The sequence below is a fragment of the Hippocampus guttulatus genome, chromosome 16 (assembly GCF_054856545.1).
Source record: "Hippocampus guttulatus isolate MCC_2025c chromosome 16, RoL_Hgut_1.0, whole genome shotgun sequence".
Classification (NCBI taxonomy): Eukaryota; Metazoa; Chordata; class Actinopteri; order Syngnathiformes; family Syngnathidae; genus Hippocampus; species Hippocampus guttulatus.
The window spans coordinates 14,862,490-14,880,120 of NC_141276.1; the positions used below are offsets into that span (position 1 = coordinate 14,862,490).

The window sequence follows — 17,631 nt, forward strand, 5'->3', positions numbered from 1 at the left end:
AGTCCGGCTTTTGTACTACAGCGTCAGTGACCGTCCACGATAAATAAAACACGAACTTAAAAAAACTAAGCTCTTTTTTTTCTTTTAACTGCAATAACAGAGTTATGGCAGCAGCAACATTAGCAGCAGCACAATGGCCCCATACTTAAAAATATACAAATTAAATCATTGAATAAAATAAATAACTAGATTTATGTTGTTTTGCAGTCAAAGAGGGTTATTTTGAAAGTAGTTAAGGAACCACTTGTTTTCAATTCCTTTGAGAGCTTGTTCCGTTGCATTGTTGTCTGTTGAGCTAATTTGAGAAATTATAACCACATCTAAAACACACATTCTGTATTTAAAGAGGGTACTTAATGGGCATATATGCATCTGAAACAGGGACTCATTTTAATATAACATTAGAATCATTATGGGACCGAGCTTTGTAAAAAGTTTTTTTTGGGGGGGGGGGGGCGGGGATATTACACTGCATGCATTAATTACTTGATACTTTTGCTCTTAAAGTGAAGTCAGCAATTTGGGAGTATAACGGATTAATCTCATTTATTATTTTATTATTCGACGAAAGTAAGATGAATCAGAAAACCGTGTTTAGACTCTCAGAGCACATATTTACTCGCCCTTGTCCTTTGCCTCGAGTGCTGCATGGGAACTCAAGCAGTGTCACCGGATCCCCACGTAAAGATGAGGAGGAGGCAGGGTCTGAAGGAGGAGGGGAGGGACACAAAATCTTCTCACCGTTCAACTTTGCTCCCTTCGCATTTTCTGCTACAATCAGAGCCCACAAGATGAATTCTGTGGTGAAATGGATTCTCTTTCTTTTCGTCCTCGTCTCTCTTCTTTTGAATGTTATTCTGATTGGAATATATTCCAGCCGGGCACCCAAATGTTCCTCTCAGCGCACGCATTCTCTGAGAGGCAAACACGACGGGCGCAGCCGCGTGTTCGCTGATCTCACTCGGGATGAGTACTTGCAGGTCCAACAGTACATGCTCAAACAGAAAGACTTGGCTATATCAACGAGGCAGCTCTCCAAGCCCTCCGAAAACTTTTTGTTCTTAATAGAACTTTCTCTGCCCAAAAAGGTGGATGTGTTGTCTTTCTTGGACGGGGGCGCTTCCGAGCCAGTGCGCGAAGCCACCGTGGTGGTCTTCGATGGATCCAAGGGCCTTATTAAGGAGTACGTCGTAGGGCCTCTTCCGAACCCCAAATACCACCAGGATGTCACCGTGAAGAGGTACAAGACGGAGCTGCCATTCAACGCGCGCACGGTCACCATTGGAGAATATGAATTATTGTTCCAGTTTTTGAAGAAAGAATTGTTCGGCAAGCTGCCCAAGCTTATGAAAGAGAGCTTCGGTGCCGACAAGAAGCTAAACCCGTTCGAGCAAATGCCCCGCGGACTGCAATCAGGAGACAGAAAAACCTGGGTGTCTTTGTTCAGGGACATGAGCGGCATGTACATCCACCCGGTGGGTTTCGAGGTTCTCATCAATCACATGAGCTTGAATGAATCCGAGTGGAAAGTGGAGAAACTTCTGTATAACGGTCAGTATTTCGACACGGTAAAAGAACTTCAAGAGAAATATGCTGCCGGATCTGTTAAAAAAATAATTTACAAGGAGACACCTGATTATGGTTCTCTGAAGCCAAAGAACAAGCCTCTGCAGCTGAGCCCGCTGCAGTACTACACAGAAGGAAAACGCTTCAGCGTCAGCGGTAACCACGTCCTATACCTGGACTGGAGCTTTGCTTTTGGCTTGAGTTCCCTCACTGGCATGCGAGTCTTCGACGTGCGCTTTAAGGGTGAGCGGATTGCCTATGAGCTGAGCGTACAGGAAGCAATGTCGGTGTACGGGTCAGTGACGCCCGGGATGATAATCACCAAGTTTTTGGACTCCAGCATTGGAATAGGCCGTTTCGCACATGAACTTGTCCGTGGCACCGATTGCCCCCATGAAGCCACCTATGTTGACACATACCGATACATCGACGTAAAATCATTCGTTCGAGCCAGGAATTCAATCTGTATATTTGAGCACAATTTTGGGCAGCCTCTGAGGAGACACTTCTCTGACTTTTTTAGTAACAGTTATGGAGGGATGGTGAACAGCGCATTGGTGTTCCGGACGATCACCGCCATAGGAAATTACGATTACATGTGGGATTTCATTTTCTACCAAAGTGGATCTGTTGAAATCAAGGTGCACGCCACCGGATACATCTCGTCATCTTATCTGGTGAACGGCAGTTTGAAACACGGCCACCAGGTGGCAGAAAATGTCCTGGGGAATATCCATACACACTTCATCAACTTCAAAGTGGATCTGGACGTGTTGGGTGAGTCTGAAGTTGCCTTATATGGTAAACAAAAATGTCGTGTTTTTTTTTGTTTTTCTTCTGTCTAATTTGGGGTGGACATAATCTTTACAATACAGAACTTGTGAATTAATTATCAGTCACAAAGACAACGGTAAAACAAACTATTAGCAGCCTGGTTTTATGGTAAGGCACTCTGTAACAGCTCATGGTATGTATCCAATAGATGCAAGTCGTTGCCCTGCCTCCATAGTTTGCTTATCTCCTGAGATTTAAAAAAGCAGGGAGGTCGCTGATTTCCCATGATCTTGTTCCTTTTAGGCTTTATAGAGTGTCTCTCCCAGGGGCAATCGCTCCAAAATAACTGGAGTAATGTATATTTGGCCTGATGTTGAAAGAAAGGGAACAGTGAAACCCACCGGCAGTCACAGTGATGCAAAGGTTTCATCCGTTTTATTTTGCATTTACTTTGAAAATACAAAACTTTACAAAAATGTTGCTTGATATGCATTTTAAAGCGACAGGTTTTGTCATTTCGCAAATTACTTATCATGTGCCAATGAATTTATCTATATTGGTTTTATCTACCATGGGAATAATTATTTGTCATCCCCATCACAGTTTTCTACAGAACATGCATGGCACCACACCGGGGTGGGGGGGCTATAGCCCCATCAGAAAGCAAACAAGATGAGGGCAGTGGCCCTGTCCAACCCCTGAAGTAGCACAAGCCATAGATCTTAAGTCGAGTGGCTTCAAAATGGTGCGCAACAAGCATTCCGCAACATGATGTGGGCCAACAATTTGAACATTTCTGTCAAAATCAGCAAAACACGCTGAACGGGTTACAAAGATAAAATCAATGACTGCTGTTGGACGGTACCGTCAAACTCATTTCACATTGTGGCCACATACGGCTTCGATAGATGTCAAGTGGGCCGGACCATTAAAATGATACCAAACTCTGCTATAAATAACCAAAAATAATAATGTATTTCCCTTTTCTTTGGTCTAAAGAAGCACAAGAACATTCGGAAAATGTTGAAATGTAATTAACATATCTTTTACAAAATATTTCATGACGCACGTTCGATTTCCTTTGACAAATGTGCAATTTACTTTTATCATTCGCATATATGCTTTGCAACTGATCCCGCTGATTGTACAAAGGCACACAACTTTAACAAGTAATTGATATTGAAAAATATAGTAATGCACTTTAATATTAAATGAGATTTATAAAGAAAGGAATTTTAAACCATTTACACATGCGCATATAAAATCTAAATTTAATCCCTGCCTACACCTTAAAAACTAAGGAGAGTGCTATTAAATGTGTAAAGAATTAAGTATTCACATGTCCTTGATCACATCTGCTGTGTTGGGTCTGTCTCAGTGGCAGACTGAGGCTGCTGTTGTCTTCTTCTCTCATCGAAACAGTGTTGTCTTCTACTCTGATCAAAACAGTGTGCCCCCCTAGCAGATACTCCATCAATTGCACCTTATTAAAAATATTCATTCCGTATCTTTTATGCATTTTTTTCACTTTTAAATTATCCTGCAGGCCTGATCGAACCTCCTTGGAGGCCAGTTCTGGCCCGTGGGCCGCATGTTTGACACCACTGATCTAAATCCTGATCTTCGGGCAAATTCCTACCTAATACTGAATAAACATCTCTGCCGCGCATCACTAATGTGCATTATTATACTTCCATTTTAAAAAAACGACAGAACCTCTCAAGTAAGTAAAATCACGAAAATCGATTTTTTTTACTCTGCCCCTCCCCCACTATCTGTTAAGGCCCTCTCAGTAGAAGTCGAGAAAAAAATCCTGGCTACGTGCCTGCAACAGAAGCATTTGTTGCCGGGTTACAGGGTTGGCATTCCAGAGCTCTTAAAAGTTTTTGATGGGACTGTCTTCCCCTCCAGCCTCGGTGTAAAGTTGTGTATGAACTTAAAACAAGAGTATGAAAACGCAAGCAATTGTACTCCCAAGAAAACAGGGACATTTTAAGCAGAGCGAACTATAAAAGAGTAATTCATGCATGGCAAAATTACAGTCAAGCAACTGGGGTGAGCAAGTGAATAATCGGACACCGATGAGCAGCCACAACTGCTCCCCAAAGACAGTTGATTTGAAAATAGATGACAGGTGTTTTGCTGGAAGAACGCCACTTCACATTCACTTGGTACTGAAGAAAACAAAAACACAACCTATAGGGCAGAGACATGACACAAATATTTATTTGTGAGAAAATGCAGCAAATTTTGGAGATAATTACCTCAGAAATGAGAATCTTTAAACTATTGTTAGCAATACATTTAAGGAAGATGTGGAGGGGATCTGTCCATTTCTTTATGGCCCTGCTTGGACACAGGTTCTTTCCTTTCTCTATAAGGCGTAGAAAAAAAAGTAGTGTTTCCGGTAACCCGACCGACCGAGAATTTCTACGTCGAAAAAAAACTTTCAAACAACCCTCTACATTTTTGTGTAGAGCAGGGGTGGGCAAACTTTTTGGCTCGGGGGCCGCATTGACTTTTAAAATTTGACAGAAGGGCCAGGTCAGCACGAGCTATGGTACATTAAAAAAAATAAACTGCATTTGTTGACAGTCCATATCAAACATCAACAGAACAAAAGCATGAAAGTACTGTATTAATATACTTTTTTAAAATGACGACAGTGTTGTTGATGACCTATTTTAGCCTGTGCATTTCTGCAGATGGGTTGTGATCAGACCAGTAGAAGTAGAGCGATACAGAGGTCCTAGGTGGTCGAAAAGATCCCGCCCCCCCCTCCCTGTATTCTGCAACTTCAAGTCAATGCGCCACCTGGCGGTGAAATGCCTGTCATTACAAGTCCAATTGAAATGAATGCAATCATTCACATCGAACCTTAATTGTGGACCGACCTTCGGCGGGCCGGATTAAAAAGACCAACGGCCCGCGGGCCGTAGTTTGCCCACCTCTGGTGTAGAGGGTTTACATCGGTGCAAACTCTTGCGATATTCAAGTTGAGCGCGTGCGTCGTTTGCCCTGTCGTCTGTCAACAACATTGAAACATGGCGGCGGCCGCGATCTGCGACGACAGTTTAAACCGCGTTTTCTGTGTTACAGTTGCACGCTCGCACCGTAATGTTAAGAAAATAGCATCCATTGATGTATCGAAAAAAATCTGCGAACTATTTGATGAACACCACGGGCCGAGTAAACACAGAGGGCGGAGGAGGACGTCGGCGGAGGCGGCAGCGCGCCCCGGCCCCCCGAGTCCGGAGCGGGGAGAAAACTAAATAGGTGTCTTCTTGTTTTATGGTTATTTTGTTTAAATTTTTGATGGGGGGGGGAAAAAAAGATTAACAACAAAAAGAAATTGTCCGATCTACCGACCCTATGCTGAAATTTCATGTTACCGGAAACACACTATCTTTTTTGTTTGGCCTAAGGTGAAATAAAGACCCAACACCACGTCGTCTTTTTTGCAGTTCATCACAACCATATGCTTCTGAGAGTATCAGATTTAATCAGAAAAGCTCCAAAAAACCCCCAAAAAAAACACAGTCACAAGTATATAAAGAGACAATATGATAATGAGAGGCGAGCAGTTACGCCTTCATGCAAATCCCAGAAACAAAGAAATTAACATCTGACCCGGTGTGGCTGGAAAAAAGTTGGGAGTGGTGAGGTGAGACCCGACCACCACTACCCCCTATTTTCTTCGGTCTGAGCTTTGATGTGACGGCAGCAGCACAGATATTTGAGATAAGTTCCTCTTTTGATGTTAAACATGTCCTCTGGAGGGGTCCTAAAATTGGTGGGGGTGAAGGGGACACTAAAGGTGATTGTAATCACACTCAGCAGGAAATACCTTCAACAGCATACTACATTCTTTCTTTCAAGTGTTGGAACAGATCCAACAACAGAGGGGCTAGAAAATCAGTTAACAATAAATTCCTTAAAAGACTAAATTAATGTTATTTGGAAATGCATGAGAGAATTAATTCACTCTCAGTTCCCAAGAGTGAAAAACAAAGATGGTCCTAGCAACAAACATTTTACAGAATTTATTTAAAAAATAAGCCAAAGCAGAAAATGTATTTACAAAAACGGGTATTTGACACTCAAATTAAGGATCTGCCCTAAAACAAATACATAAATTAACAGCTAACTACAAATTAACGTGGCATAAAAACTAAGAGAGCACGAGCATCAATATTGTCTGAGCAAGTTTCACTAGGTGGAGGCAGAGAGCAAAGTGGGCTGCTGCTTTCAGAGTCAGCGCTGACAGCTGGTCTTCTGAGGCTCTTTGAATTTGTGACAGTTAGATGTTGGCCAATCAGGAAGGGTTGCTGGTTCCGTCACTTTAGCCGATTCCCGCCAGCTCACAGAGTCTTCGTAGAGATCCTCCTAAAAAAGAGGTGTCGTGTTCATGTTTAATAATGATGGTCTGGTCAGCTGATGACCATTTATTTATGATCATCTCATGCCATCTAAGGTAACAATGACTCTTATTCTAGGTCAGTGGTTCTTAACCAGGGTTCGATCGAACCCTAGGGGTTTGGTGAATCAGTCTCAGGGGTTCGACAGAGCCTCTGCCACGAGGCCACAAGACGCACCCGACTTAACATGTCGATTAGTTATGACATGTCCGCTTGGCCATCACTGGCTGGTTCATTTTGTGCATAATTAAAAAGACATACACTGTACTTTATACTTGTTGTCAAGTTTTGCGAGGTGGTAGTTGGAGGACCCCAAAAACCATGGAGGCAGGGCTGGCTGACCGAGATGTATTTAATAGTGATGGGTACAGCGACACCGATGCGTTGACGCATGCGCCGGGCTCACAGAGCAAACCACGTGTCGGTGCATGTGCTGCTTCATTACGTCACGTGATTGACACGTGAAGTGCACCGGCGCAGTTTAGACTGCATCGGCTGCGTCGACACAGTCCAGGCTGCTTGGCACAGTCCAGGCTGCGCCACTTAGTCCAGAGGGCGTCGACTCAGTGCAGGGGGCGTTGACGCAGCAAAAGCCCGCACAGTGTATCTAAGGAAGTGCGTCTGGCGACACGATGCCAACTGGTGACACGATGCCAACTGCCGAAACAAGCCAGACCTCACCCTTGCTCGAATAAAAATATATGTTTGGGCAATACGGAAAACACACTGATTATCAGAAAAAAATTGTCCGTCTGACTTTGAGCGTCATGTCGACTGTCATATAATAGGCTATTATTATATGAGAAGTGCTTTATGAACGTTTGTACTGTACGTCATACTGCAGTTGATTGAGAGGTCCCGCCTATAAGGGGGAGTTCCAGAAAGTGACTGCGAGTGAGCACACCGCATGTTTGATGACTCTGCCACGTTGTTATTAAAAGTCACATAAAACGTAAACCTTGTTTACTGACCATCATTACATCGGCTAGGCTAGCTTAGCTGTTGTCGTAGTTCAAAGCTTAATATGTGGCGTGGGTTGGGTCGGCGCCGCGTGTATGTGCTCGCGCTCACGCGCGCACAGCAGAGAGCAGCAGACTATCGACTGCTGAGACGCGCTTCACTCGAGTGACGTTGCTACAGTACGTGCATATTATGGAGCAGCTTCCGGACAAATACAAATTGTCCGCCGTGTAGAGCCATTTTGATCTCCTTTTGGAGAATAAGGTATTTATTAAAATCTCCTTGTCTCACCAAGTGCCTCTTGGATTTTTGACATGTCTTATTCCATTGTGTGTGTGTGTTCTCCTCAACAGGGGAAATAGCATGCATTAAACGCAACAGACTGAAATTTAAAACACTGGAGCATCTTATTTTTCTAAATCAAAATTTGTGAGGACAAAGCCCACAAGCATCTTCATTCACATGATTTTACCATTATTGAAACACATTGAATGATACAATATGAATGCATGGATGTGAATGATATTGGCAAGGGTCAATGTCATCTTTATTGTCAAATATGCTTTATGTATGACATGCAGAATAGATGACATTTCTTCCTCTCAATCCTCAGTGCATATATGCATGCAAACATGCTGTGCATTAAACACACACAGCTAAGAAAGGATATCAGCTACACTGTATAAAAAAGACATGTAATCTGAACAGTATAGCCAATATAAACAATATAAACAGCATAAACAACAACATAAACAATGGCGCTTGTGGCTATTGTGGGTAGAGTGAGGTAGTGCATTGTATACACTTCATCATCAAATCAGTCTGTTCAGTCTGTCAAGTGGGTTGGCTGCAGGGATTTTTAAGGTCCAGCAGGTGGCAGTGGTCAGCGACACAGTATCAGCACAGTATCAACACAATGTGTCATTGTGTCCATTTTTTGTTAAATACTATTTAACAAAAAATACAAACACTGTAAAAAACTCACTCAAATACTCACAGTCCAGAAAACCACAAGAACAAAAGTAGCCCAAAAACCTGTGACAGAAAACAAAACCTGACAGGAGCCCACAGACACTTTGCTTTTGCTTTCTGCTCCTGGACAAGACATGAAGGGTTGAGGGAGCTGATTGGTTAAACACAAGGGACACTGATGATGAGAAAAGGTGGTGACAAAAAAAGGCACATGGGGGAACAAAACCAAACATGACCTGAACAGAAACATAACATTAGCCCCCCCTCAAGGGACGGATCCCAGATGTCCCAAAGTCCCCCGGTGGGTTGACTCTGCGGAAAAAGGGCGAGAGCAGGGGGAGGGGGGGGGGGGCGCAACACTTGCGGCGGCGGAAACAGGAATGGAGGACGACCGCAACACTTGCGCCACCGGAAACAGGAACGGAGGGCGACCGCAACACTTGCGCCGCCGGAAACAGGAAGGGAGGGCGACCGCAACACTTGCGCCGCCAGAAACAGGAAGGGAGGGCGACCGCAACACTTGCGTCACTGTAAACAGGAACGGAGGGCGACCCCAACACTTGCGTTGCCGGAAACAGGAACGGAGGGCGACCGCAACACTTGCGTCACCGGAAACAGGAACAGATGGCAGTGGGACCAGGCCTCTGGTCCTGCGGGGTCCAGTCTTGGTTGGATCATTTTGGCGGAGTAGAGGACCCCAAAAACCTGGGAGGGCAGGGTGGAGTGACCAAGATGTATTTAATAGTGATGGGTCCAGCAACACCGATGCGTCGACGCATGTGTCAAGCTCACAGAGCAATCCACGTGTCGTGCGTGTGCTGCTTCATGACGATCACATGACCAACACATGAACTGCGTCGACTCAGTCCAGGCTGCGTCGACGCAACAGACTGAAATTTAAAACGTGAGCATCTTATTTTTCTAAATAAAAATTAGTGAAGACAAAGCCCACAGGCATCCTCATTCACATGATTTTCACATTATTGAAACACATTGAATGATACAACAGGAATACATGGATGTGAATGATATTGTATGTACTTCATCATCAAATTAGTCAGTTCAGTCTGTCAAGGGGGTTGGCTGCAGGGATTTTGAAGGTCCAGCAGGTGGCAGTGGTCAGCGGCACAGTATCAACACAGTTGTGTCAGTGTGTCGACACGCCTCATGAGGCCTCATGGACCCATGGATTTTTGTTATATACTATATAACAAAAATCCAAACAGGAGTACACTGGGGAAACTAACTCAAAAAAAGTCCTGAAAAACACAGTAACGAAAGTAGCCAAAAACCTGTGAAAGAAAACAAAACCTGACAAGAGCACACAGACACTCACAATGATCCAACAAAGAGTGACAGAATTCATGGAATTAAATACAAGCAAAGTGACGAGACAACGAGACATACCTGGACAAGACACGAAGGGTTGAGGGAGCTGATTGGTTAAACACAAGGGACACTGATGGCGACAGGTGGCGACAAAAAGGGCACATGAGGGAACAAAACCAAATGTGACCTAAACAGAAACATAACAGTACTAATTGTATTTCATTTTTTCTGTTTTTAATAAATGTGTTTTTTAATGTCTTGAATTTGGAAAAAACATTTTTATAATTCACTAATGAAGGGTGCGGTGAATGTGCATATGCACTGGTTGGGTTCGGTACCTCTAATAAGGTTAAGAACCGCTGTTCTAGGCTGCAACACACAGTGACTAAGCAGCGACCCTTAGTGGTAATAATGATCATAACATCCCTTTTCTTAGAGATGATGTGATCAACAGTATGGATGGGCTTTTTTTTTTTTTAACGGGTTAACTTTTGTGTAAATTCTAAGCAAACATACTCGAAAGGGATACAACCGCCTATCAGGTTTGTTCAGTTCACATTTTGACGTTCTTCGTACTTGTTTATTCCAAGTGGTTCTGAGTGAGCAGTGTTAACCTCACTGGATGCTGGCAAATTTTAACTGCCATGTTTAGGGAGAACACAGACTCGTGAGGGAGGCCCTGAACCTTTTGTCTTCAATGCCAAAAATATCGTCCTTGACCATTGAGCCCTTTAACATCCACCCACCCATCCATTTTCTTAATTGCAAGTGTTTCATCTGAGCAGTGTTACTGTACTGGATCTCTTGTACTTTGCTCACGTTGTTAATGTTAAGATTTATGGAGCATTAGTCCAATTAAAAATGTTACAAATTTGGTTTTATTTTTTTTTGTATATTTCTTCAGGAGTAAAGAATGTGTTCCAAACCAAAGACATGGAGTTTGTGAATGTGTCATTGCCATGGATGCCCAATCGCTATGCTATGGTTCCTCAGCTGGTGGAGAAGCAACTTAAAACTGAAAAGGTAAACCATTATCGTCATAAATAAGATGAGTCAAGGAATTGACTACATTCAAGCCTTTATAGAGTAATAATGATGATAGTAATAATACTGGTTACAGGCTTTTTACGTACTTCTTGGACAAGTCAAAACATGTTTTTGTCATAAATGTTGTATGTGTATTTAATAAAATTATTCCCACACTCAGAGACAATTTCCAGAAATCTTATCAAATGTAATACTCAAAGCCAAACAGATTTGATCATGTCTGATGGACTAATTCGGCCACCTCTGCAGGAGGCAGCTCTGCGTCATGGCACAAAAACTCCTCGGTATCTACACATTGCAAGCAACAAAACCAATGCTTGGGGTCATCAGCGTTCCTATAGACTCCAAGTAATAAGTTTCACTGGAGACCATCTCCCAGAGAGTGAGAGAGAGGAACGAGCCATGTCCTGGGCCAGGTGAGACCAAACAGCTTCAACAAAATCTTTATATTTATAATCTGAAAATCATACAATGAATAAAGAGAATGCTAATTTATAATGTGTTTCACATATATATATATATATATATATATATATATATATATATATATATATATATATATATATATATATATTTTTTTTTTTTTAAATGATATACATCTCCAGCCATCCATTTTCTGATCCACTTATCCTCACAAGGGTCGCGGGGCATGTTGGAGCCTCTCCCAGCTGTCTTCGGGTAGAAGGCGGGGGGCACCCTGAACCAGTTGCCAGACAATCGCAGGGCACACATAGACAAACAACCATTCACGCTCACACTCACACCTCACCTAGGGACAATTTAGAGTGTTCCATTAACCTGCCACGCATGTTTTTGGAATGTGGGAGGGAACTGGAGTACCCACAGAAAACCCACACAAGGCACAGGGAGAACATGCAAACACCACACAGGAATGCCGCAGCTGGAATCAAACCCTTTTGTTTGGGTTGCCACTGTAGAGTTGTGCACATGTAATTGTCAAAATAATTTGTCAAAATAGTAAAGAAAATACCTATGTAAGCCAATTAGCAAAATGTCTGTTTTCATAGACTCTCTTTTTAAACAGTGATATAACTATAACATAGACTGCCTAAAGATTCACAACGTGATATACTGTATCAGTGAAAAATAGTATAATAATTGTCAGGAGTTCCTGAGTACTCCGGAACAGAATCGGCTGACAAAAGCATAGACACAGATAAGAGTTGACAAGATGACAAGACAAGATTTATCAAAATGCAAGACAGACAAAGTACAACCAAAGATGCTGGAAACAAAGAACCAGGATAAAAGGAGACAAATCAAAAACACTTGCAAAAGGCAAGGACAATGTAAACATAAATTGCTTGTCACCAAAGGACAAGAAACCCAATACACGTGCTGTTTAATACAAACCGAGAATAATACTTTAAACAGGAATTACTTACTTGAAAATACTGTATTAGAAAAAAGTGAAGTGAGAAATACGAGGTAAAGTCATGAGTGTCTAGAAAATACAGGGACTTGGAAACTAGAGTCATGAGCAAGGCTGAAAAATCCATCCATCCTTACATCCATTTTCCGTTCCGCTTATCCTCACTAGGGCCGCGGGGGCGGCAGACACCCTAAACCGGTTGCCAGCCAATCGCAGGGCACACAGAGGCGAACAACCATTCACGCTCCCACTCACGCCTCGGGACAGTTTTGAGTGTTCAATCATCCTGCCATGCATGTTTTATTTGGAATGTGGGAGGAAACCGGAGTACCCGGAGAAAACCCATGCAGGCCCAGGGAGAACATGCAAACTCTACACAGGGAGGCCGGAATCGAACCTCTGCACTGTGAGGTCGACGCGCGAACCACTGGACCACCGGGCTGCTGCTGAATAATCCAACAGTAATTTTTTTTATGTGGCTGAACATTCCAAGGCAGAGGGATAACGAGGAGATTTGTGACAGGTTCGGCTATGGGGGAACGCCCTCCATTCCCGCCATAGACTGGAACACAAACAGGACAGGATCATGACAATAATAGAACTGTACATAATATAATTAATAATTGTGAAATACTATGCCTGAAATACATTTGTTAAAAAAAACAAAACAAAGACAAATAATAGTGCGTTATCATTATTTCTAAAAATATGTCATTTATTAAATTTCATACACTGTATTTTTTTTAATCTAGATTCTGTGGCAGAGATCTTGTCTGTCCCTCCCATTTCTGGTTTCCCCATTTTCGCTGATTCTCTTCTCCTTTGTGAGCAGGTATAAAGTTGCCATCACGAAGTATAAAGACTTGGAGAAGACCAGCAGCAGTTTATACAATCAAAACAATATATGGAACCCAGCAGTTGACTTCAGCAAGTACATCGAAGACAATGAAAACATTGAAGATGAGGTACATTGTGACCAAAGCCGCAAATCCTGATTGAAATGTACACCTAAGGCATTAAGTGTGCAGCTCTGCGTTTGTTCCCAGACATATCTGCCTATTTGTTTGAATGTTTATTGTAGGATTTGGTTGCCTGGGTGACCACTGGATTTCTCCACATCCCGCATGCCGAAGATATCCCCAACACTGTTTCTGTGGGCAATGGTGGCGGCGTCTTGCTGCGACCCCATAACTACTTTGATGAAGACCCTTCCATTCACTCTGCTGATGGGGTGTACTTCAGTCCAGGCAGTGAAGATACCTGTGAAAACAACAGGATGGGCTGCCTTGCTCAGGAGACCTGCAGCCCTGTGCTGGAACCCTTCACATACAATGGCTTTGAAACAGTCATGAAGTTTGAGGACTGAGCAGAAAAAGACCTCGAGTACTTGTACATTGTACATTTTTGGGGTAGTTGTGATTCTTCATCCAATATAAACACACACACGCGCACACATGCTTATTATGCACACAGATTATTATTATTTTTTTATTATCATATTTGCTGCACTATGAAATGCTTCAGATTATAAGGCGTGGCTTCAATGAATGGCCTATTTTAAAACTGTTTTCATAGATAGGGTCCACTGCATTATAAGGCGCATAGAAGCTACAATGGTGGCTGCGGTTGTGCTATGTATCCTCTACTACTACTACGCTAAAGTGAATACAATACAATACAATACAATACAGTTTTATTTATATAGAGCCTAAACAATAAATGAAAGACAAAACTTATGAAGACAATTGATTCAACAAAAAGGCACACAAACCTTGTGGGCTTCCATCCACAAGGGGCTAAATTTCCTTATAAGTCTTGCTTGTCTCCTTCTTCCTTTGTTTAGTCAGTAGTTAACTCTGCTTTTGATATTATCTTCGTTTCATAATGGCTGCGCAGATCTCATCTGTTTGAGTGTGTGTTGGCAAATGAACATGTCAATAAGTATAGGGTAGGACCCTTTTAGGTTAGAATTGGTTCCTTCTATTAATCACCACGAAATGGCAGAGGAACAATAACAGGGAAACAACTCAAGAGACTGGAATCTCAAGAGACTGTGACACCATATATACGGCGCATCGGATATTAGGGCGCACTGTCAGCTTTTGGGACAATTGAATGCTTTTAGGTGTGCCTTATAGTGCGCAAAATACGGTGAGTCTATATTGTGTTTTGCCATGCTCACTTGGTTTTTAAACCTGCACACAAAAAGTGATTGTCAGGTTTGTGTAGTGTCTGTCTTTTCTAATCACGCGAAAAGGAATGGTGTGGTAATAAGGGAGTTAAACAAAAAAGTGATTGCTGAGTTAACAGCAGAGTTAAGACTAATTTTGAGAAGCATGCTGTTTGTATTTTAAATGTATTATTTTAATTTGTGAATGTGTCACATGTATGTACTTGAATGTATATTTCCACAAGTTAGGTTTTCTCTGGTTACTCCAGCAGCCCCCAAAACATGTTCAGCAGTCTACAAGCATAGGCCTTTGGCTCCAGCCTACTTGTGAACCTAAACGGAGTAAGCAGTAGAAAAGAAATACATGAATTACATCACTAATAGTATGCATAAATGGATCTCACCAATGTGTCTTACTGTATCTGGAGTGTGGTGGCTGCCAAATAAAAATGGCTGGTCAAAAGGCACAAGTATAATGCATTATTTTATTTTATTTTCAGTGCTTGCACATTTGTTTATATGTGGCTTTGAATGACAGCTACGATAACGCTGTGCTGTTCACTGTATGCAGTGACTCTTTGTTTCGTTCTATACCACCATAGAGTGTTTAAAGATGGAGGTACACTTTTGTCTGTCTAGCCAGCTTTTCAATATTTACTCCCTCACTTTAATCCTGCTTAGAATGTCATTCTAATGTCAAGACTTTAATGCAGAATTCCCAGCAGAGTTGCATTCTCTGAATTTTCATCTGACCTTCTCCATTCAAGCATCTCAAAGGGATTGTCACACGTCACATGTGCAGTAGATCACGCATAGTGAGGACACAGTGTCAGGCACATGGCTCCAAATTGTCTTTCTCAAGGCTGCTTCTGAGGTGTACCCAGAATCAAACATTTGACCTACTGGTACTAGTTATAAGACAGATACACGGGCCATGCCACTTCAAAGTATGATGACAAATCTGTATCTTTTTGCATTTTACAATATTGAACAATAAGTGACAGAGTTGCTCACATAGTGATAGTCAAGATTAACCGAGTCTGCAGAGATGTAATTACTCCACCTTTGTACCCTCACTTTTCCACTTCGGGAGAGACATAGTCGGTGCCATTTTCCTCCTGTATTTTCACATGTAAAGTTATTGACAAAGATGCAACACGGACCGTAGTTGATGCAGAAATATTTAGCGACCTCATTGGAAAAGGCTATGTTGTCGGTTGCTGATAGTTTTGCAAATGAGGGTGCGCTATAAAGACCTCCAGAAGATCTCTACAGAGAATAGAATAATTTACTTTTCTTTAACTATTCTTTTACAGTTTTCTGGTTGGTCGCCAACAAGAAACAAAGATTTGATGGTCTCATTGAATTATATGTTAATGTTTAATTAAACAGGTTAGGACACATGATAATTCGCCCCACCCACCATTCTCCTGCGAGAAGAAAAAAAAAGGCATTTGTGTGTGTGTGCGCTTATTAGTAGATGAATGAAGCTGTGCTTTGATGAAAGTCCACTGGTGAAGAAAAACTGCAGCAGTTCCATTAAACAGGCACTCCAAGACATGCAACAAAAAGGCAAATGGTTAACATCCTGGTGTCTGACATGAATGATTGTCATGTGTGTGTCATATTATTTTTAGTTTTCAAAGTAACTGCACAACCTTTGCTTTAATTTAGATTTAAAACAATTATTATCTCTCTAGCATGATCAACTGGCACATCAGCCTCACATTGCAGAGGTTCAGGGTTTGATTCCGGCTCCGGCCTTCCTGTGTGGAGTTTGCATATTCTCCTTGTAGCTGCATGGGTTTTCTCTGGGTACCCCGATTTCCTCCTACATTAAAAAAAAAACATGTATCACAGGTTGATGGAAAAACTCTAATTTGTCCCTAGGTGTGATTGTGAGCGCAAATGTGAGCCCTGCGATTGGCTGGCAACCAGTTCAGAGTGTACCCCGCCTACTGCACAAAGACAGCTGGGATAGGCTCCACCACACCCCGCAACCCTTGTGAGGATAAGCAGATTGGAAAATGGATGGATGGATTATCCCTCGAGGGCACCTCCCCTCCATGGTGGAATGGGTGTACTGTACCTGTACTGCTTGTTCACGGAAAAAATCAAAGTGGAGAAATTTGATAAGAATGACAAAAACAGAATAAAGTTTAAAATAAGAGCTTTAATAGCAAGGCAGCAATACATACCTGTAGATATTGTTAAAAGTAATAAAAATAGCAATCTAATAAACGGGATATTAAATGACAATTCAATAATCGCTTTTTTTTTTAAATTAAAATACCGTAATTCTACTCACTTCTAGGCAAAGATGGAATCCCTCAGAAGGCTAAACTGACAAAAGTCCTGATGATAAGTGTTACAATCCTCGATGTGTTCGAAAGAAAGGGTGAAAACCTTAAAAAAGCAAATCGGTCCTTTTTGGGTCGATCACCGAGTGATCAGTTCGCCTTGATCTACTACAATCTAATTTTAAGAAGCCATTTTGGAACGAGGTGAGACAAGCTGATGATTTGGCGTTCCCTACTACAACACAAGCGTATTTTCCTAATCTCTCAATCTCTCGTCTACAACAAAATGCAAAAAGGAATGGGATATCTTTTGTCAAAGCATCTACGCACCCTGCTTGATCCGGGAAGGAAGCTAATGGGCGTCTAAGAGCAAAAAGAGCCCTGAAGGATAAAAGCACATGCTTATATAACCTTTCTGTGTACATTTTCAGAGAAAGGCAGTTTTTGCTGTAGAAGGCTGTCTTCTCATTTCAGGGGAATCACTATATGTGGGACATATTGTATATTTCCTGTTAAATTGGGGAAATTATGAGTCATGTTTTTATCTCTTTCCTGTCAGCCTCCAAGCGTGAGAGCATTTTACTTCAAGTTTCAATACAATGCCCTCCTACGCAATACAATCTATTTTTAAACAAGCACATCATGACATTTATATTACATGCAATGATGGGTCTGAATATTTGTAAATCCTATAACCACATG

The 17,631-nt window shown here is 42.0% G+C and overlaps 1 protein-coding gene across 1 annotated transcript; it reads left to right on the plus strand.

The window, feature by feature from the left end:
- Nucleotides 1-779: 779 nt before the first annotated feature.
- On the plus strand, nt 780-15,101 carry aoc2 (amine oxidase copper containing 2). Its single transcript, XM_086133964.1, has 5 exons — nt 780-2,343; nt 10,924-11,042; nt 11,316-11,482; nt 13,292-13,424; nt 13,541-15,101. Exons 1-5 carry the CDS (start codon nt 792-794, stop codon nt 13,823-13,825), a joined length of 2,256 nt encoding a protein of 751 aa, XP_085990090.1. The 5' UTR covers nt 780-791; the 3' UTR covers nt 13,826-15,101.
- Nucleotides 15,102-17,631: the final 2,530 nt, after the last annotated feature.